Source organism: Conger conger, chromosome 18 (genome assembly GCF_963514075.1).
Source record: "Conger conger chromosome 18, fConCon1.1, whole genome shotgun sequence".
NCBI lineage: Eukaryota > Metazoa > Chordata > Actinopteri > Anguilliformes > Congridae > Conger > Conger conger.
In genome coordinates, this window is record NC_083777.1 from 15,371,693 (window position 1) to 15,394,723 (window position 23,031).

The 23,031-nt window shown below is 45.8% G+C and overlaps 1 protein-coding gene across 2 annotated transcripts in view; it reads right to left on the bottom strand.

The window, feature by feature from the left end:
• The window catches only part of LOC133118621 (regulator of microtubule dynamics protein 2), a 34,760-nt gene extending 15,233 nt beyond the window's left edge, over nucleotides 1-19,527 (bottom strand). The window contains exons 1-5 of one of the 2 annotated variants that reach the window (XM_061228738.1): nucleotides 19,457-19,527; nucleotides 17,767-18,155; nucleotides 4,213-4,414; nucleotides 3,986-4,088; nucleotides 2,980-3,040 (exon numbers count right to left, since the gene is read on the bottom strand). In XM_061228738.1, the coding sequence (XP_061084722.1) occupies nucleotides 2,980-3,040; nucleotides 3,986-4,088; nucleotides 4,213-4,414; nucleotides 17,767-18,155; nucleotides 19,457-19,513 (812 nt within the window). In that variant the 5' untranslated portion in view covers nucleotides 19,514-19,527. Of the gene's footprint in view, nucleotides 1-2,979; nucleotides 3,041-3,985; nucleotides 4,089-4,212; nucleotides 4,415-17,766; nucleotides 18,156-19,325; nucleotides 19,353-19,456 lie in introns of those variants that run through there. The other variant, XM_061228740.1, reaches the window with a different exon arrangement.
• Between the last annotated feature and the right edge of the window lie 3,504 nt (nucleotides 19,528-23,031).

Genomic DNA, 23,031 nt, shown 5'->3' on the forward strand with positions numbered 1-23,031 from the left:
TGCTCGAACCAGCAGTCTCCACTGCGTGAACCATGCCCTGACACACACACACACACACACACACGCCCGCTCTGCTCAAAACGGCACAGTCTCCACTGCGTGAACCATGCCCTGACAGACACACACACACACACACGCCCGCTCTGCTCAAAACGGCACAGTCTCCACTGCGTGAACCATGCCCTGACACACACACACACACACACACACACACACACACACACACGTGCAACCACACACATTACATAATATCCTGCAAGGGTCTGAAATTCATCAAAAGCTCATATGGCATTAAGAAGTTCAAGATAAACCCAGAAACAACACTTGGGCGGACACACCAAACACGCTCTATAAACCAATTTCCAAACCACACCGGACATCACCTGACCCTTGAAATTAGGCTGCGATTGGATATTCAAGGTAAAAGACAGTGGTAAATGCTTGGCATTCTGACATGATACTTTGTTATGGTTCTCTCACTGACTGATAACCAAACATAGCACTTGAAGTGCTCAAAGAGTCCAGAGTAAAAAGACCGAATAACATTTTTTGAAAATGCTTTAGAAGTACAATAGGTGAGATTTTTTTGTTAAAACATTGTTACAAGACCATTGTAAATCCCTTCCTATCATTGAAAAAGGCTCACTGACATGTTGATTCAACCTCTGCCTATGTTTATAGTCCTTTTCAAAGTCAGCATGTTCACAGAGAAGGGCAGGGATAAACAGTGTTGTGGTTTGAGGGTGTTTGTTGCTGCGATTCCTCTCTTGATCGTTAGAAGTCCCATCTATTGTACCTTTAATGCTTTAATAAAATGTATCATTATTATTAATAAGCGGGGCAGATGAAGGGTTTCTTTCAAGGATTCTTTGTTCTTTTTTTTTTTAACCGGGCACTTTAGCTCTCGAGGAACTGGAGAGAAACCCAGTAACAGGACCAACCGGCTGGAGCACGCTGTCAGATGAGAAACAATCAGAGACAGCTCTTAACAACAGGCACTTCCTGTAGAATGTGTGTGAGCTGAACACTGTAACACACACATACGTCCTGTAGAGTGTGTGTGAGCTGAACACTGTAACACACACATACGTTCTGTAGAGTGTGTGTGAGCTGAACACTGTAACACACACATACGTTCTGTAGAGTGTGTGAGCTAAACACTCTTACACACACACATCCTGCAGTGTGTGTGAGCTGAACACTATAACACACACATCCTGCAGAGTGTGTGAGCTGAACACTGTAACACACACATCCTGCAGTGTGTGAGCTGAACGCTGTAACACACACATCCTGCAGAGTGTGTGAGCTGAACACTGTAACACACACATCCCACAGAGTGTGAGCTGAACACTGTAACACACACATCCTGCAGTGTGTGAGCTGAACACTGTAACACACACATCCCACAGAGTGTGAGCTGAACACTGTAACACACACATCCTGCAGAGTGTGAGCTGAACACTGTAACACACACATCCTGCAGTGTGTGAGCTGAACACTGTAACACACACATCCTGCAATGTGTGAGCTGAACACTGTAACACACACATCCCACAGAGTGCGAGTTGAACACTGTAACACACACATCCTGCAGTGTGTGAGCTGAACACTGTAACACACACATCCTGCAGAGTGTGAGCTGAACACTGTAACACACACATCCTGCAGTGTGTGAGCTGAACACTGTAACACACACATCCTGCAGTGTGTGAGCTGAACACTGTAACACACACATCCTGCAGTGTGTGAGCTGAACACTGTAACACACACATCCTGCAGTGTGTGAGTTGAACACTGTAACACACACATCCTGCAGTGTGTGAGCTGAACACTGTAACACACACATCCCACAGAGTGTGTGAGCTGAACACTGTAACACACACATCCTGCAGTGTGTGAGCTGAACACTGTAACACACACATCCCACAGAGTGTGTGAGCTGAACACTGTAACACACACATCCTGCAGTGTGTGAGCTGAACACTGTAACACACACATCCCACAGAGTGTGAGCTGAACACTGTAACACACACATCCCACAGAGTGTGAGCTGAACACTGTAACACACACAGTTCCTATAGAGTGTGAGCTGAACACTGTAACACACACAGTTCCTATAGAGTGTGAGCTGAACACTGTAACACACACAGTTCCTATAGAGTGTGAGCTGAACACTGTAACACACACAGTTCCTATAGAGTGTGAGCTGAACACTGTAACACACACAGTTCCTATAGAGTGTGAGCTGAACACTGTAACACACACAGTTCCTATAGAGTGTGTGTGAGCTGAACGCTGTAACATTAGCCTGCGTTTACCCTTTGCCCCTGTGCGTGTTTACACTTACACGCATTTGCGTGTCCGCGCCTGTGTGTGTGCGTGCGTTTGCGTCTGTGTGTGCGTGCGCGCATCTGGGAACGATGCCAGACACACCACTGGAACACTGACAGGGTGACTTACATTAGGGAACTAAAATAGAGTCTTTTTTCCTTTAAATAATAACAATGCAATAATGGCATGTCAGACAGAAACCCACATCACGCATGACATCGACATGAAAGAAACTCAGAGGTGAAAAAGACAAGGATTCATTATTAAATCATGCAACAGCGTGTTTCTGCATTTGACTACACATGTTCAGCATTAGTAAATCATTTATGTTAAAAATAAAGTCTAAAACAGAAACATGGAATGGTTTTCTCTAGAATGTGCTGTTCTTTTGCAAACATATTGTACAGAGAAACGGGGGGTCAGAGAGTCTCAGAAAAGAGGCCTGTGTGCTTCTGGACCACTGGGTGTTGAGGACCAGATCTAGCATGCACTGCTACCTTTGGCTATAGAGTCACAAGAAATTTCAGGTAAACTGGCACCACTGCATTGAACAGTTTAACCCCCAGCTTTTACATTCAAAAGATGAACTCAGATGTGCCTCAAGGGACACTGAAGTTCAAAGGTCAGAACCTGAGATGGACTCACCACTGATGGCTCTCTGCACACATAGGGTTCAACGTGATGGCCTCCGCACCCACCATCTTACCTGTGGGGGAAACACACCCATGCACACACGCGCACGCGCACACACACACACACACACACACACACACACACACACACAAAGGTTAAAGGTACATCAAGTCCATACAAAACAAATTGTCAAAGCAGGAACCTGAAGGATTAGTTTTATACTAAACACGTGTGTCATCTACATTTGTTCCATTAAAACATGATTCAGCAAAAATGTTTTTTTTTACAGTGACACAGACAAAAATGTGAGGCTTGGCATTTGGATGACTTTTAAATGTGCTTCAATCTAGATAATTCTACCCACCCTTGGAATAATCTAAGCTTTGGGTGTACCAGGTTCCTTTCCTTGGAAAATAGGGCTAGGGATAGTCCTGGCCGTTATTCACAAGCACCATTTACAGAATGTATTTTGGATGCAGGGAGATGGGACTCAATGCCCCCAGGGAAGAACAGATATGGGGGGATGACAGCCATGGGTTCTGGGGGAGAGTGGAGCAGAAGGGAACCTGTGTAGGTGTAATAGCTACGGGCGGTCACATGACCTGTGAGACTGCAGTATCAGTGCTCAGAGCATGGCCTTCAGGCACAGCCCAAGAGGCAGTGTGAAACAGGGATTAGTGCCGGTCGCAGGTAACGGGGCCTACAGGGTCAGTGTGCGTGGTCTGCGCGTGGTTTTTATGCACGGTCTGTGTGTGGTCTGTGCACGGTCTGTGCGTGGTCCGTGTGTGGTCTGTGCACGGTCTGTGCGTGGTCCGTGTGTGGTCTGTGCACGGTCTGTGAACGGTCTGTGCGTGGTCTGTGTGTGGTCTGTGCACGGTCTGTGCACGGTCTGTGTGTGGTCTGTGCACGGTCTGTGCACGGTCTGTGCGTGGTCTGTGTGTGGTCTGTGCACGGTCTGTGAACGGTCTGTGCGAGGTCTGTGCACGGTCTGTGTGAGGTCTGACGGGGCGTGGCTTACCAGCCTCCGCGTGGCTCTTCTTGTCACCGACATCGGTGGCCATGTCGTGTGCGTCCACGTAGGCCCGCATCAGGCGCCAGAGAAAGGACGTATTCAGCCCAAACTGCACACAAACAGCAGGCCACACCGTGAACGACCGCCCCCGGCACAATGCTGAAACTTCACACCACCGACTGCTTCCGGGTCAAACGAAGGGGTCATGGGTAACGCGGTCCTCTCTGCCCTACCTCCTCCTTCTTTCCCAGCAGCACCTGGAGCCCCTCCCTCTTCTGGCACTCGGAGCCCTTGTTCAGGCAGTCTGCCTGGTCCAGCAGCAGCGTGAGGTCATCCTTCTCCTCGCCGACGTCGCTCGGCTGAACCGCGTCTCCCCCGCCTTCGCCCTGCTCCTCCTCGTCCTCCTCCTCCGTGTCAGTGTGTGCCGTCACATACCTGAGAGCAGCCCAAGGGGAACACACACATTTTCCTGTCATTTTAAACACCATCTTCCAGAAAAATAACAAAACATCACTTCCTACTAGTAATGCAGGCAGCTGCATAGAGAGAGGCAGCTCATTCCTGGTACTTCAGACAAACTTCTTGTCTGTACTTCTTATCGGCTAAGAAAATAAACAATATTATATAACTGCTCCGAGCAGCAGGCTATGCTACGTTCAAAGCGCTGATCTGAGATCGGTTCAAAAGGTGAGACTGCACGGTGAAATTCCTCGAGCAAAACTTGACTCTGAAGTTTTTTTTTTATGCGTGCAGGGTTTTTAAAAAAGCAGACACCTTTCCAAAAGAGATTTTGACAGATCCAGTCTGTCATGAGCTCAGGCACATCAAACAAGTAAACAAGTGTACTTGTCTAAACGTATGGCTCAGTTCTATTTGCACAGGGTGCTAATTTCACATCTGATAAGACCCAGTGACGGCTCATAATTGACACCTGAGGGAAAGCCTTGCACTCATAGAGACTTGTTTACTTCTTCTGACAGACAACCCCACCATGCCTTCATTAAATTTTACAGTCTCAGAAGTCCCCTTTTCAATTATGGTAAATAAGCAATAACCTCCTCAGATCACACCGGTGAAAGGTGGGGAGCAGAAGGTGGTGGTGGGTAGGGGCGGGTGGGGGGGGGGGGGGGGGGATGTATTAATAACACAGTCAAGTAAATGAAAGACTTTGGGGGAAATGAGAACATAAAAGGATCCATTAAGTCTTGGCAGTGGCTCCATTTGCGTCATAAGCGGTTGAGGGAACGCTTGAGACTGGAAGCGATGGGTCTGTTACTAAGCAGAGGTGTTGAAGCAGACTCTGCAGAACCAGGCAGCTGGTTAAGGGGGGGCGGCCTCCCCTCCTTCCTATCAGCTCTGCAGGAGAGAGGAGAGCGCATAGCAAACGTTTGCCTCACCCCAACCGACAATTAAAATAGTCCGGCTCACACCGGTGGGCCAATAGGGTGAGCTTTCCTCGGTGGCAACCAGATGACACAATGAGACAACCTCACACCAGTCAAGCAACGGAATGAGGTCACCACACCGCAGTGAGCCAATAAAACTAGCCTCTGCGAGGTGATGTCTTTTGAATACAAAGTGCTCTGCAACGATTGTGCATTTTGACCTCGGATAAACAATGAAAATCACAAAACACAGAACAATGTAGTTTAATGCAGTTAAATAATAATAATTTAACTAATAATGCATTCATTAAATTAAGTAACTTTCTATTTCAAATAGTTATGTTTTAAAGTAAAGTATCTAACATTAGGAAGAATTAGCTAGGTTTTGTGTCAGCTAGCTGCTGCAGATGTGAACCTCTCCGTTGATGCATATGCTGTTAGTGAAGTTACTAGCTACCTATATCACTAGCCTTTACACAGGAATCTAGCTATGTACAGCAATAGCTACCAAGCTACCTGCGTTCTGAGCAGATATCTGAGCCACCATCTTAATTTCCCTGGATTTATTAACTGATCACACAGCTGTACATCTGGGCAGTTTACAGATTATATTATTTTAATTTTTAATTTTTATATTATTTTAATCCGCCGTAACACGGGGAAAATACTCTGAGAACACCGCGTGTTAAATCAGAACAATCCTCTCACCAGCACAACATGGCTGTGGGAGTTCATCATCGGTGGGGGTAATCTATGTGAGCGAAACCAACGGGCAAATGAATAGAAATAAACAGTGCACCTTCCCCACGGTGTATCAGGCTACAGGGGAAGTGCCCAGATCTGTTTTTTCCTTTTTTCAGCCGGTTTGTTGACAGGGTATGGGAACACTATCCTTTGAATGAGGGAGAAGAGGATTAGGCCCTGAAACATGCAGAGGCAGAGACAGGCTCGAGGACCGCGAATGTTTGCGCGAGAGCGTCAAGCAGCAGTGACCGTCACCAAAGCAAAAGGCTTTTTCACAACACAGCGGAAGAATAGCTGCCATGCCAACAGGCTCTAGTCCTTCACGCATTCAGTTCAGCTTATTCACCTCCCTCGTCGATGACGCACACAAACACACGCAGACGCAGACACACGTGCACACACAAACACAGTGTGTAATTAAAGTATTGCAGACCGGCTCCAGGTTATTATGAAAAGTACATACAGTTCACCTTGATCTGAAAAGGTAATGACAAGCTGCCCAGTTGGGCGGCCCCATCTTTACATGATCCTCGCCTCCCCACGCTTCCTGTTGCTACTGAGAATAGAACCCCATTACCCTAACACCCCCCACCCCCCGGCTGCATCCTGTCCCCCTGGCACCCCCAAATCCGCTCACAATAATGTCCCTTTGTGCAGGCCTCCTGGGGTATGCCTGCCCTCCCCTCAGCTAGCAGCTTTTCACATGATATCACACATGTGCACACGCACTAAGGTTTACTCAGGCCATAGGGCCTCCACCCAGGGAGAGAGAAAGAGAGAAGAGAGAGAGAGAGAGAGAGAGAGAGAGAGAGAGAGAGAGAGAGAGAGAGAGAGGCAGAGAGAGGCAGAGAGAGGCAGATGGAGGCAGAGAGAGGCAGAGAGAGGCAGAGAGTGACAGAGAGAGGCAGAGAGAGAGAGACAAAGAGAGACAGAGAGTGGCAGAGAGAGGCAGAGAGAGGCAGAGACAGAGAGAGACAGAGAGAAAGAGTGAGAAAGAGAGAGAGCAAAGCAAAGTAAGCAAAGCAAAGCAAGATTTTGACCAATGGGACAAAGACCAAATTGAAACCCTGCATGCAGAGTTTTGTAAAGAATCTCTCACAAACAATGCATGCAGGGCAGAATTAGGCCAATATCCATTATTAATCAAAATATAAAAGAGGGAAATCAAATTTTGGAAACATCTACAAAATAGTAACTCCAACTCTTGCCATTACAAAGCCCTGCAATGCCAAGAGCTGAGCAAAGGAAAGAGTCCTCTCACACAGCTGGTCCTGAGGCTCAGTTCACTAATCACCCCTTAAAGCTTCAGGACTGCATCACTGTGACTGAAATCAAAGATTAAGAACTACTTTGACGAAGTATGGGCTTAGTGAGATGTCAGCCTGGCCATGCTGACATCGCCAAACATGGCTTCCCAAGGAGGAAAGGCTGTGCAGACACTGCCAACTCAATGAAGTCGAGACAGAGCTGCATTTTCTCACAAAATGTGAAAAATCGAAATATGTACTTTCCCAAAAGTAATCAGACACACCCATCTGCCAGATAAAAATAAACTCCCCTTTCTCTTAGGAGAGGAGAAGAAGTGCCGCCAACAGTGGCGTAGTGGTTAAGGTACATGACTGGGACCCCGCAAGGTAGCCACAATAACAGCCGTTGGGCCCTTGAACAAGGCCCTAAACCCTGCATTGCTCCAGGGGAGGACTGTCTCCTGCTTAGTCTAATCAACTGTACATCGCTCTGGCTGTAATGCCTGTAATGTAATGTAATGTAACATCGCTGCCTGCCAGCATCTTAGAGACAGGGAGTCTCATCCCATCAGAATGGATAAAAAATGTGATCTCAGTGACTTTGACCATGGAATGATTGTTGGTGGCAGACAGGGTGGTTTGAGTGTCTCAGAAACTGCTGATCTCCTCAGATTTTCAGGCACACTAGTCTCTAGAGTTTGCAGACAGAAATGCCTTGTTCATGAGAGACGTCAGAGGAGAATGGCCAGACTGGTCAAAGCTGACAGGAAGGTGACAGTAACGCAAATAACCACACATTACAACAGTGGTATGCGACATGGCTCAGGCAGTAAGAGCAGTAGTCTGGTAGTCGGAGGGTTGCCGGTTTGATCGCCCGCCTGGGCTGTGTCGAAGTGTCCCTGAGCAAGACACCTCACCCCCAAATGCTCCTGAGGAGCTGGTCGGCGCCTTGCATGGCAGCCAATCGCCGTTGGTGTGTGAGTGCGTGTATGAATGGGTGAATGAGAAGCATCAATTGTACAGTGCTTTGGATAAAGGAGCAATATAAATGCCAACCATTTACCATTTACCATTGACCATTTGGTATGCAGAAGAGCATCTCTGAGCACACAACACGTTAACCTCTAAGTGGATAGGCTAGAGGTTTGGTTTCCCTTGGTTTTCCTCCTACCTCTCTGGTCGTTCTTACCAGGTGACTTGGAGGGGCTCAGAGTCTCTGACCCTCACCCCCTACAAACTGGAGTCCCGCAGGGCTCAGTTCTTGGTCCTCTCCTCTTCTCGCTATACACCATGTCTCTTGGTTCTGTTATCTCTTCCTATGGCTTTTCTTATCACTCTTACGCCGATGACACCCAACTCTTTATTTCCTTCCCCCCTGATACCCAGGTCACCACACAGATCTCTGCCTGCTTGGCTGATATCTCTGCGTGAATGACTTCCCACCACCTGAAGCTTAACCTTGCCAAAACTGAGCTTCTCTACATCCCTGCTGAGTCCTCTCCGACAATCGACCTCTCACTCACTGTTGAGGACTTTTTAGTTTCCTCCTCCCGTACGGCAAAGAATCTTGGGGTGACTCTTGATAACTGCCTCACCCTGGCTCCACAAGTATCCTCCACTGCCAGAACCTGCAAGTTCTTTCTCTACAATATACGCCGTATCCGTCATCTCCTGGCAGAGAAAGCCACCCAGCTCCTAGTCCAGGCGCTCGTCATTTCCCGCCTGGATTACTGTAACTCCCTCCTAGCCGGTCTCCCAGCTTGTGCCATCAAGCCCCTCCAGCTGGTCCAGAATGCTGCAGCCCGCCTGATCACCAGTCAGCCCAGGTCGGCTCATGTCACCCCGCTCCTCATTGGCCTCCACTGGCTTCCTATTGCCGCACGCATCCGATTCAAGGCCCTAGTGTTGGCATTTCAGCCTGCTAAGAGGACTGCCCCACCTTATATACAATCCTTAATCACTCCCTACTATCCAGCTAGACCACTCCAGTCTGCCAGCTCTGGTCTCCTTATCGTTCCCTCTCTATGAGCACCTGCCGGTCGAGCTGCACGTTCACGCCTGTTTTCCGCTTTGGTTCCTCAGTGGTGGAATGACTTGCCTACCACTGTCAGGACAGCAGAATCCCTCCCGCTCTTTCGACGCAGACTAAAAACACACCTTTTCAAACTGTACCTTAGTCCTCCCTCCCGATTTCCCCCGCCCCCCTTTCTGATATCCCTATCCCTCTTGTCTAACCCCCCCCCCAAGAAAAATAAATAAAAAATTGCACTATATGTTTAGAACAACACTTCATGTGTATTTTACTGGCTATGGATGTCATGCTTTAACTTGTGGAAGAACCTATGCACTTGTAAGTCGCTTTGGATTAAAAGCGTCTGCTAAATGACAAAAATGTGAATGTAAATGTACAGCAGTAGACAGCTAAAAATAAATCAAATAAATACCTAATAAAGTGCTCACTGAGTGTATATATGCTTTGGCAAAACAAGCTGTAACGTTATGTCATGCCAATAAAGCAACTTGAATTGAAAAAATGGAACAGAAAGAGACAGAGGGGCCGAGCTAAAGGAGAGGGGTGCGCTACCTTCAGTGCATTTTTGGAGCAGTGCTCCAGCAATGGAAAACAGCAAACTGCGGGCCTCCAAAACTATGCAAGGCACCGAACAAGGACATTCACTGTGCAAACGTATAATGTAATGACTTCTGTCAGAAGGAGGAGGGGCCACGGGCGATGAAAGGATCATGAAAGAGGTTTGTTGTTTTGCAGGAGGCGTTTTCCTTTTACGAGTGTTTGCGAAGCAGAGCTAATTAGTGAGTTTTTCCTCAATGGCGTTCCCCGCAGGTGTGAGAATCGATAAGTGATCCTGCCTCTCAGGGGAGGTGGGGCGGGGGAGGGGCTTGCAGGCCCTTTTACACACAGCACATTATGTTTTTGGCCAGAATTCCGCTCGGAACAAGGAGCACCTTTGTTAGAAAGACATCGTCTTGCTTTAATAAGTTTGCCAATAAGCCATTAGGCAAGATCCTCTTTCCAACAATTAGAGAAAATGACAGAGGTGGGAATGGTGAGGGATCATCTGAGGTAATGTTTTCCACTGAGAAATCAGCTTGGCTTCAACACTGTATCTGTATATGCGGCAGCAACACTACACCATACGCCATTCCACTGGGCCCAACAACTAAGGCTGTCTGTTATCACGGGGACACTTATGGGTAAAACATGGACAGACTACGCTGACCATACATTACATTTTCATTTTAAGGGTCAAAGGTGCAAGGTGCAAACCCCAGTCTTAAAAAGCAAGCATTATTATCACTTTACCACAGCACTGAAAAATAACCGACCACCAAGGGCAAATACAGCATTCTGATTGCCCGAAACGTGTCACGTGGCTGTGCGTTATTTTCGTATAACCTTGCTAACGAGAACAGATCGAACAGGTGCAGAACTTTACCACAACTAGAATATACAACAAATATCAATAAGCTGCTTTGCGGGACTGACTGCAAGAACGAGACATGCTAGCTGATTCTGACAGCCGCGCTGTAGAACTCAAGGAAACATTGAGGTCTTTCTATGCTTCAGTACAAAATGGGAAGGGCTCCGTTCAGTTGCATGGCACTGAAGTCTGGAATACAGCGTCAATTTTTTATAAATTATTATTATTTTGCGAGCTAACATTAGTTAATAGCCTAAAGTCTTATTTCCTTTCAGCGAAGGTGCGCGAATGAACTTTTCTTCGGCGATGATGCAGTTGCCACAGCAGGCAATTTTAGGCTGTGTGAAGATTTTTTTTCTCAGCAATAGAGACTATTTTCCTCCCGTTCCCACTGCGTGTTCTCTTCTATGAATACATCAGTTTCTAAACTAAAAATTAATTGTCCATAACTACACTACTTTGGCAAGTTAGCCGTGGTATAAGGGGGATAATGCCCTATGAACGAGTCAATTATGAGGAAATAATTGCACTTCAGGGTGGTGATCCCTATCGGGCAATTATTTCCTCATAACTGACTTGTTCATAAGGTATTATCCCCTACTTAAACAGGACTTTGATAAATATTGTCTATAATAACCGGTCCATTTTTGGAATACAGCTTCCTTGGGGCCTGAAATACCTCAATGAATTTTGCTCCACTGGGAAGCTGCAGGACTGTTGAGGGAATTCACAGAATCATCAGTGAGGAACCTCCGGTGAGACTGAATCCAGGCACAACTGCACTTCACACTGAGGGGGGGGGGGGGGGGGGGGGACATGTCCAGTCAGGGAATGTTCTGGACACATTTGGGCAGGTGCTCCTAACTCACACCCCCCACCAGCAGCTTTTTGGTGAAGGGGATTAAAAATGTCCCATGGTGCATAGCGCTCATGCCCAGAAGCAAAAACCCTATGTTATCACAATGTTATATCTCCCTGCCTTAAGCAAGGATCCAACCTTATCGCAATGTTATATCTCCCTGCCTTAAGCAAGGAGCCTACCTAATCGCAATGTTATATCTCCCTGCCCATCGAGAAGCCACCCTGTCTCCCTGATGTCTCTGGAGCCAGACAAGTAGAACAGGGTATAAAACAGACTTACACTGTACACTGAGCATTACTGGAGGATAGTACAGGGCAAGATAACTACTTTGCTTGGCAACTTGTAACAATGGCTTATAGGAAATAAATGTAAGAGAAGATCTACTGTTTGCAACTATTACTGCACTGAATCATGTCGATCTGTCACTCTCACTATCCTGGGAAATTCCAGGTTTGACGGACAGGTACCTGAAAACATTTGAAAACATTCTGACGTTATTAAAGTTCACATAAATTTTCCTTTCAAAAAGTATGATGTTGCACAATGTTTCCACTTCCCAGAATTTTTTTTTTTCAGTCTACTTTTAAAATGAGTGAGTTTGCAGGGCGGGCGAATCAATTCACTGGGCTGCTTTAGTGTCATTCTTTGCACTGTCAGAGAGAAGGGGATCTGTTAACAATCTTATTTTACACAAAACCACAAACGCACCCCGGCTAAACATTAAACAGAGAGGTACCTCTACTTCAGTTAGTTAAATACTAGATAAACTGAACTCCGTCTCACTGTAGATGAATTTCTGGCCCCTAAATCCAGCCCTGCACTCACATGAGAAGCGGATAGCAGCTCAGATGCTCCTCATTAATAAGCAGAGTCAACTCTCAACAACTGCTTATGGGAAAACCGCACAAACTGCACTGCATGTTTTACCGCGCAGAATTCATCTGGTCTCCATTTAACCCCACTGGCCCTGGGCTACTCTGTCCCCTTATTTGCATGTTCTAGTTTAAGAATGTAATTTTACCAAAGTTCTGGGCATAGGAAATAATCAAGAGTCAACAGAAAGCAAGAGACAGCTTTTATAAACCTTGACACACTAAAGAAGAAGAACAAAATCTCATACGGTTTTAAAAAACTTTTTTCGCGTGTTTGGGGAAAAACAAATGAAGTTTGTTCTGCACATGGCACACGTGCATCTGTACGTAATGTACAGACAGATGTGTATTTAAAGAGATAATTGTATAAAAGTTTGTATCATTAAAACACGTGAAAAGTGAAAAGTCCCGGGGGCCAGAGTGAGCAATGTGCAGAAGTCGGAATCGTAAAAAGGAATTACAAGTTCCTGCAGGACGCCGGGAAACTGATGGTTTGACGGTTTCTGGGCAGCCATGCAAAGAGGATGGCAAGATTTATGGCCCCTTTGTGATTTGGGAGGGTGGAGGGCCAAACAGCTAAGGGAGATGGGGGGGAGGTTGAGGTTAGGTGTTTTGACAGGTGAGTGGCAAATGATATGAAACTATGAACGTTACACTCTGGTAACGTGGCTATATGACACTAGCCTAATTGATTCAGTTCTCCTGATTAATTGATCTCCCTTAATGACAGTCAGACACAGTGAGCTGACGATGAGCCTAAGTCAGCTACACAGAGTGAGAGATCGAGGAAAAAAGAGGGAGAGGGAGACAAAGGGAGAGTGAGAAAGAGATATAGAGAGATAGAGAGCTTTTGTGCACAAACTAATCCCCGATATATTTCATGGTTACATACCGTAGTACATGAGCTAGCGCAAATATGCCGGAGCCGGTCACAGTATGCCAGTGTCTAAGTTATCTGCAAACACACAGACAAAGCTGGCTTATGAAAGTGATGACTGCGGCATTCCTGCAGTTTTGTGAATCAACGTGTGAGAGAAACGTGCAGGACTGACCAAGGCAGGACACACAGAGCAGGACACACCGAGCAGGACACACAGAGCAGGACTGACCAAGGCAGGACACACAGAGCAGAACTGACCAGGGCAGAACACACCAAGGCAGGACACACAAAGCAGGACACACAGAGCAGAACTGACCAGGGCAGAACAAACCAAGGCAGGACACACAAAGCAGGACTGACCAAGGCAGGACACACAAAGCTGGACACACAAAGCTGGACACACAAAGCAGGACACACAGAGCAGGACACACAGAGCAGGACACACAGAGCAGAACTGACCAGGGCAGAACACACCAAGGCAGGACACACAAAGCAGGACTGATCAAGGCAGAACATACCGAGCAGGACTGACCAGGGCAGAACACACCGAGCAGGACTGACCAGGGCAGGACACACAGAGTAGGACACACAACGCAGGACACACAAAGCAGAATTGACCAGGGCAGAACATACCGAGCAGGACTGACCAGGGCAGAACACACCGAGCAGGACTGACCAGGGCAGAACACACCGAGCAGGACTGACCAGGGCAGAACACACAGAGCAGGACTGACCAGGGCAGAAGACAGAGCAGGACTGACCAGGGCAGGACACACAGAGGAGAACTTCCCGGGGCAGGACACACAGAGGAGCCTACAGGCCTGTGCAGTTTTCATGGGCTTTACAAACTGGTTATGAACCTGGAAGCAGCATAAACGATTATGCCATTTCATGCTCAGTGCACAGATTCCCTTTGTTACTGTCGCGGAGACAAAAAAGAGGATCAAACGGAAATGAGTCACGCCTTCTGTAAACAGTACGGTACAGTACGTATAGTACAATACAGTCTGCATGGAGACACTGACAGGTGCATTTATTCATTAATTGAGCCTGACAGCCTGTAACCTGTAGCCTAGTGGTTAACGTTGGTTACAGGTCATGACAGGGACCCAGAAGGTTGGTGGTTCAAGCCCTGGGGATAAGATCTGTACAGCTGTTGGGCCCTTGAGGAATATTATAATTATATGCTGTTTCAGTAGAGCTGGGTGCTCAGAAGATACCACTGCTCCCCTCTCAAGGATCCCTCACAGGAACGGTCCCAAGCTTGCTTTGACCTCGCTGTTCATCACATGTATCCCACTAGAGCTTTCATAGCTGTCAGCTTCTCTGCAACTGACGCATGGGCTACGTTCTTAATGTCATAAACTGACAGTTTCAAAATATTCCCAAACCACTACAGGTCACAAGTGCCGGTTAATAACCAGCTTTGAGTTTCTTTTACTGATTAAGAGATCACGGCATAGGTAAAACAGATGGATTTAGGTAATCTCTTGGAGGTGATACAGCCAGTCTAATTTCTGATCTTCCCACAAGGATGCCTGCAGTCTCACAGATACTGCAGCCGCTACCTGGGCAGGTTTCCACAGCGTTCAGTCTGCGGTGGCATAACGCTGGGATCTTTAGCCCTAAACAACATCCACACGGCCAACCCCATCGGGTAAAAACATTGCAATACACGGACTGCGCATTCCAAATTTTCTCAGGATTTCAGGACAAACACACGGTGAGCCCTTGCTGGGAGGTTTTTGGTGAAGAAAGCCTCCCTCCACCCAGGCATTGTGAAACGTGGAACAAACAGCGCTCACCAGGAACAAAGCTGCAGAAAAGGTGGTAGACGGCGAGGGCTCTTTAAAGGATGCAGGGATTACGGCAGCGTTTCATCGTGCTGGGTCAGGGCCAAGTGAACACCACCCCCAAGGGCTACATTTCCCCATCAAACAGAGGCCATGACGCAGGGCGAGGGGGAGGAGTCTGAGGATTAGTGCCCCAGATCGGATTGGCTAAGGATGATGCTCACGGCAAAGGCTCACGCTCTATTGTCCTTTATTACTAAAAGAAAATAACACTCAACTTTAAAGGAAATCATTTTACATAAGGGGAAAAAAAGACTTTAAAATCGTTTAAATATCTTTTTTTCTACAGTACTGTGTAAAAGTCTCAGGCACCCTAGATTTTTTTTTAAATATAAATTTGGTCCTAGATATTTTTATAATTAATTTCTGTTTTCTGCATTAGAAAAGAGCAAACACTCATTCTCCAAAAAAATCTATGTTACAGTCAAATTGTAGCATTTTGTTAAATAAAGTAACATTAAGTAATAGACCACTTTTCAGATTAAAAACTTGACTGAGCAAACAAGACAGGCAAAGTCTGCAGAATAACCCAGCAATGTGTTCAATGTGTTTGCTACAACCAACAGCCCATTTTCTTATAAAACTGCAGGACAGTGCACCTAAGAGAATTCATGCAGTGGGTGGTCAAAACAAATATTGATTTTATCTGTTCACAGTTTTTTTGGCAGCAACCTATTTTTGAAAGCATCTTTGCATTACAATTTTTTACAAATATATGAGCGAGGCCTGTCGAGCACCGTCCACAAGCTCTCCCCACTGCTCTGTCCGATAAAGCTGAACAAGCCCAAACGAAAGTTACAAATGTCCTCCTTCCAATAGCAGTGCGCTGAAAATGTCAAGACAGAACTTTGTGCATGGGTGCCCATTGTTGTTCATATCATCGCTACACAACAGTGATAATCATCATCATACGACCAGTGAATGCACTTGCAGATTAGGAAATGAGCAAGAAAATACACAGACACAGGACGCAAAAGTTGTACATGCCATTCACTTAGTCAGAGGACTAAATCTGAGAGAGAGAGGGAGGGAGAGGGGGAGAGGCGGGGAGAGAGAGGGAGAGAGAGAGAGAGAGAGGAGAGGAAGAGAGAGAGAAACAAGCTTGCGCAGCACTTATCAGCAAGCAAACATCGCATACAGACACTGGGGTTTTTTTTTTCCTTGAGAAAACGTCAGACATCCATGTTGTTTTTACAGACTGAACATTCCGTACTCAGGTGCTTACTTAGATCTGTTTTTTTAATATTATTATTCTCCGAAAATCAAATGCCATCTTCCATGCGGTTGTTTCCCCATGACAGGTGTATGAAAGTCTGGTAGTGGTTGTGATTAAAGTATTAGTGCTGAGGATCTGTGATCAGCCCACACTGGCAGCGCTTTAATGAAGTGCGTTAAGCACAGCTTTCAACAGCAGCAAAGAAACCTGCCGGTACCCCCCCACCATCACCCCCCCCCCCGTCACCCCCACCTAACCCCAGCCCCCCTGCTCTTCACCTCCCCCCCTCCAATATCAAAAAACACTGTGAAATTTCACAGCCACATTTTAGAATGAAATAGTTGCTAAGATACCTAAAAATATAACAGACGGGCGCAGTGAAAGTGGTACTTGTGAAATAAGATGCGTAAGTGTTAAGTGTCACGCACGCAGCACGCACGTAACCGCCGATAGCCGCTTGTCAGGAAGGGGGCGCTACAAACTTTCTTCTAAACGCTCATCTATTTAGAACAGTCCATGGGCCAAACTGGCTTATCTGTCATTAATTTGTCAATGCTTCACTCATTTCTGTGAGGTCTAAGGAAGATGGTGAGAATATAACTGGTCTTCAGTTTATATCAAGGCCTGAGGCCTACATTCCCCTCACTAAGTACTGCATGATGCCTTATGTCGTTCTCTTTCTTTAACTTTCCTGTAAGACTCCTTTTATCCTGAGCAGGAAACACTGTATTTTCCTGCATTGTATTTTCCTTTATTTTCAAGCTATTCGGGTAAGTACCACTGGTTCAACAGCAGACACAAACGCAAACGCAGACACACACGCAAACGCAGACACACACACAGGGTGTTCTGACAAGTTTCACTCATCAGGGCAAAAAACTAAAAAGCAAACGCTGTGCAATGTTGATACTGATACAATGGCAATGGCGGCTGATTGCTCTGCAGATGACTGAGAGCTTATGATCACTCACTCAACGCTGATGAGAGCTCACTCACCAACACCTATTCAATAAACACTGATGGACAATCACAGGGCTCTGATGAGCTATTGCTCAACGATGAACACAACACGCTGCCAAAACGGAGCACTGCCAATGAGTCACTGAGTACCAATACCCACACAAAGTCCATGAAGAGGACTTTTTACTGTTTGTTCATTCGGGGAAAATGAAGTTTGAGTCCTCAAACAGATCCTCCCTTGGACAGTCATACTGGCAATAATGGACAGTATGGTTTTAAAAAGGGCGGGGTACCAGGAATGATCCAATGACAATAAAGGGGGACTCACCCTCCCTCGCTCTCCGCCTCCTCGGAGCTGTGGCCCTCGACCCTGGCGGGCCCTGCGACTCTCTTCCTGCGGGGGGTCCTGGGCGGCGCGCGGAGCTCAGCCCGCACCTGCTCCTGCAGCCGCGGGAGGGCGTCCTTCAGCGCCCGCACCTCATCCTTCAGCTCCGACACGCACTGGATCAGCGCCCCGAGCCGCTCGGCCACCTCCGCCTGCCGGGCCTGCAGGGCCAGCGCCGAGCCCGCTCCCCCGCCCCGCCGCTCCTCCCCGCCGCCCAGCCACTGCTGGCCCCTCCGGGTCCGGTACCACACCAGCGCCAGGCTGACACCGGCCGCCCCGGCCAGCGCGCTCAGAACCAGCACCCGGCTGTCCGTCTGGGCCATCCTCCCGGGCTGCAGAGAGGAGGAAATTGTTAGAGCCAACATGGCTGACATCTCTGTCCGTAAATTGTTAGAGCCAACATGGCAGACATCTCTGTCCGTAAATTGTTAAAGCCAACATGGCAGATATCGCTGTCTGTTAACTGTTAGAGGCACCACGGCAGCTATCTCGGTCTATGTTATTGTTATACTGCTAAATGTTTATATTAGCATATCAGCTGCCATAGCACAATTTCCCTCTCAGCCACCTCAGTAACAGGGCTCTAGAACTAGATGTCAAATACTACAGTTTCCATTCATAAAACAGTTATGCTTCTCCTGAATACAGTCCAGGTCTAAAAGTGCAGCTGTCCACCCACACGGACAAGTACCTGCATGCCCTGGCGCCTTGAACAGAGCAACTTTCCAAAGATTCACATATCTGATTGTAGTAGTAGTAGTAAGTAGGAATAATAGCCGTCATACCTATCAACATAATGAGCTGCACTGTGAATTATTGGTTATGGAATAAAGCCTATTAACCCAGAGGTGGCTGGTTGAATTTCAACCTGAAATGCATCAGTAAATATTATTTTGAGCAAGATAACATCTGCAATAAACAAAGCACAATCAATAAGTGCAAAAAACGTGTGGTAGTCTACTCTGCAAAGATATCTTGTCAATTATAGTGTTTTTCTGCACTGTGCATCGCTGGTGACGTGCGCTGGGCTAATCACGTCTGCACTCTGAACGTGTGATCACGTGCCTTACTGTAAGATTAACACGTTCTTAGGGCAAAGGGAATTTGCACCGCAAACGTTACCTTGCAGACACAGACGTACGCACAATTTCAGTTTGAAACCGAGAGGGTGCACTGGTCTGTGCATTAGTGTATTAGCTTAGTTTAACTGGCTATCAAACTTGCTGGATATGTATGTTACCTTGGATGAACTGTGGCAAGCTACCAAGGAATTCAACAATAGCTGGTTACCAGGAAGGAATATTTAAACATTACGTTACCTAACATTCCGAGAAATAAGGAATAAAAGCATGTACAAATCTCGTTTGCAAGAATTGCAAAGCGTCACAAACTATAGCTGACTAGTGGCGAGCCAGCAACCTTGGTAGCACTTTTGCTTGTAAACTATAATATTAGCTTCGATTAGCTAGCCAGCTAGCTAGCCAGTCTCTGTCATGCCCTACCCTGTATTTCTTTCTGATGCCCGAACAACACCATTCTAGTCGATGAAGAATAAACGAACACTACAGAACAGCAGTTTTCTTAAAAATCGTAACTGAAGATAAAACCATTGCGGTGTGGGGTTGCGTTGTACCTGTACTCTCGTAGAACACCTTTCAACTGACAGTTCACGGTGCAGCACTAAAAACATTCCCTGTCTCAACGTTCCCCTTGTAGGCACATAAATGTTCCGCCTATGCTTCAGTTTTTCTAACGTCGCAGTTTTCGTGCAATTCATTAATAAAACACTAAAAGAGAAACAGTACAACTATAAATCATAGTAAATATGTCAGTTTTACATCTATCACGTAATCTCTGATTATATGGCGTTCCCAAATCTGAAAATCACATGATCAGGATAGTCTTCGTGACACTGAAACTAATTTTAAAGATCATAAAGGTGTCCGAATCAATTTACTTGCCAAATATTGTGCATACAAGTTAGAAGGTGTATACCTTGGAAGGTGCATGCCATGTATATACTAATAGTAGCTGGCAAATAAGATGTTATAACCCAGGACAACCTCCTGAGTAGTTTAAGGCCAGGCATGCAGGCTGGGCACTACAGTTCTTCCTGGAGGAGGACAGAGCATTGTTCTAAAGACAGGTTTGTAGTTTATTCTTGTATAAAATTAGTTATTTTTTCAGTTTGTTTCTCCCTTTCTGATCACAGTGTATACTCTTCACCCCATTAAAAAAAGGTTCATAGAGCCATATATAATAGTTATCTATCTGTTGATACATGTATAGTGTTTACATTAATGGACCTCAAGGTTGAATGTTCTTGCAGTGAATTGCACGGGGAAGCCAAGGTTTTTAACGACACAGGCCTGGGGAATTTCCATCATAATGATGGCAGGCAATAAGGCAGGCGTGTTCTATCTCGAAGGCGTCATAATGCCACTGCATTCAGCGAACATTATTATCTTCATTTTCAGTCTCCGAAAGTCATAATGACACTGCAGTCACAACTGAACAAGCAGGAAAACACCACAACATAAAATAATTAGATTTTTCTCTCCAGATGCTGGCTGATAATTTGCTCATAATTTACTTTATTGACCTGTACTGTACAGGCATAAACATTGACTGAGTTTCATAACTTTTTTACACAGTTTCCTTTTTATATCAAAACAAGATTTGGCTTTAGCAAATAATATAATAAGTAATAATGCTGGACCTATTCTTTGCAAAACAGAACAATAACAATAACCACTGGTTCCTGTGGCCATTACTTGTTTGTTGTATAAAAGCAGTGCTGGGGACAGCAGAGTGTAAATAAAGGCCAGGCATTGGGTAGTGAGACAGGGCAGCAGTTGATATACTCAATATGTATGAGAAGGCACCAGGAGTAAAGAGCCAGGTAGATAGACATTAAAAGGTCCAGTTTAACAGTTCAGCTCTAACAGAGTACATATGAGTCCAACAGGGACCATGTCTACTCTGTTGTGAGCTGACATAACACTGAACATTCAACTGTGCAGGGAGACTTCCCTGTTCCATCAATGAATTCATTTTAGCCTTTAATGTCACAACAAATCAGAGCTGCAGAAAAGAAGATCATAATAGCCAAATGGAATATTGTACTGGGGCGGTTACGTAATCTGGAATTTCCAGGAATCATCACGATTTCCTTGTTCCATGCAGTATGCCGTGTGAGGGGCTTTTCAAAGATCAGATCGCTAATGAACCAAAAAGCAACACAGGAAGAAACCAAAAATGGCTGTATACAGTGCAAATAGGAAAGGTGGCATGTAGAAGGCTCAAACTTACCTGAATGTTGCTGTGTGAGTAGTCGTGTTGCTTGTTGATGGCCTTTCTCCCCAAACACACTGCGGGCCTCTTGCTCTTGTGCTGTTTCATAAATATGTGTATAATCTGATCGGCCTTGAACTATGGAGTCAGCTCAGACAAGGCTGTTCACTGGCTTCTCTTTTCACAGTTGACTAAGGGAAAGAGCACACTGAACCTCTGCATTTATGTTGCTGTTTTTGTTGCCTACCCTGCTGAAAAAAACAGCTCAAGTTAGGTTTTGCTAGATGACCAGTTAAGCCAGCGGGTAGCTGGATGACCAGTTAGACCAGCTCTATTGTTAGACCAGTTAGACTAGCTCTCAACATGGTTTGACCAGCTCAAGCTATGTTTTGAAACAGCTAAACATAGTAGTTCAAGCTGGTCATAGCTGGATTTTACACCAGGGTAATACATTAATTGGTTTTGTTACTGTTATTGCATTTTTGGCAGTGTACTTATATAAAGTATCTTACATAATAATTAACAATCAAGGAGAAAGAGTAACATACAGTATTTCAAAATAGGCCAACACATCAAACAATAAAGCTAGCTCTAGCCAGCCAGGGGACTGTAGAAAAGTGCTAATTAAGTAGAAGTGCTAAGGGCTAACAATTCTGAGGTCTGATCCGAGGCCAGTCTGTAGAGGATAGCCTTCAGAGGGACAGGGGGACTGGTGATGAATTGCTTTATTATTATTGAATAGTCTATTCAAACATGGTGCCATGCCAGCAGTTTCCTGCCTTTAAATGACAGTTTACTTGGTCACCATGACTAAGCTTAATCTTAATTGGAGAAGCGTCACTTCGGCATTGAACAGAAGTGCCTTGTCTGAGGGACTGAAAAAAACAAAACGTGACAAACATTTTTCATTTCATTCACTACAAGAAAAAAGAGAAAATGTGAATAAATAGGTGGCACGGATGGTGCAGTGGGTAGCACTGCCGCCTCACAGCAAGTAAGTCTTGGGTTTGGATCCCCGTCGGCCGGGCCCTCTCTGTGGGAAGTTTGCATGTTCTCCCCGTGTCTGCGTGGGTTTACTCCGGGTACTCTGGTTTCCTCCCACAGTCCAAAGACATGCAGGTTAGGCTGATTGGAGAGTCTAAATTTCCCGTAGGTATGAGTGTGTGAGTGAATGGTGTGTGTGCCCTGCGATGGACTGGCAACCTGTCCAGGGTGTATTCCTGCCTTTTGCCCTATGTATGCCGGGATAGGCTTTGCCCTGCGACCCTGTTCAGGATAAGCGGGTTAGGATAATGAATCAATGTGAATAAATAAATAAAGAAATCAATAAAAAGTGAACAGAGGATTTTTTTTGCAAAGTTTACCGAGGACAAGTCAGTGCTAGGCTAATTCAGTCTTCTCAAACAAGGTGCTAGATATTATGTCAATACTGTGTGTTCAATGTTATTCTGCAAATGAACCATCCTTTATTAGTTTTACAAGTTTTTATTTTACTGCATATATGATGGTTAATACAGAAATCCATTGCAACTTTAATTATGATAACATCATTCTTGTAAATGGTCTTCAGTGCATAAGGATCAGAGGGATAGATGGGTCTTACATACTTGCCAATCTCACATACAGGCAGACAAACTGACAAGCAATGGGTTCCTTCTAATTGCAATGACAGGACAACATGTGATCATTACCATAGCGATATTTTCTTTATTACTTATATATTCTGGTTTCTACCCCCCCAAAAAAATGATTTATTGCTAGAGTTACTTTTTTCCCATCACAGTTTTGCAACAGCAGAATGGGTAGCAAGCACGCAGGATGCAGTGTGCACTGTGGTGAAATGTAATAAAGTCCCTAAGCAGAAAGGCTCTCAGCTTCATCAGTAATCTTGCGTGCAGTTCTCTCCTGTCACAA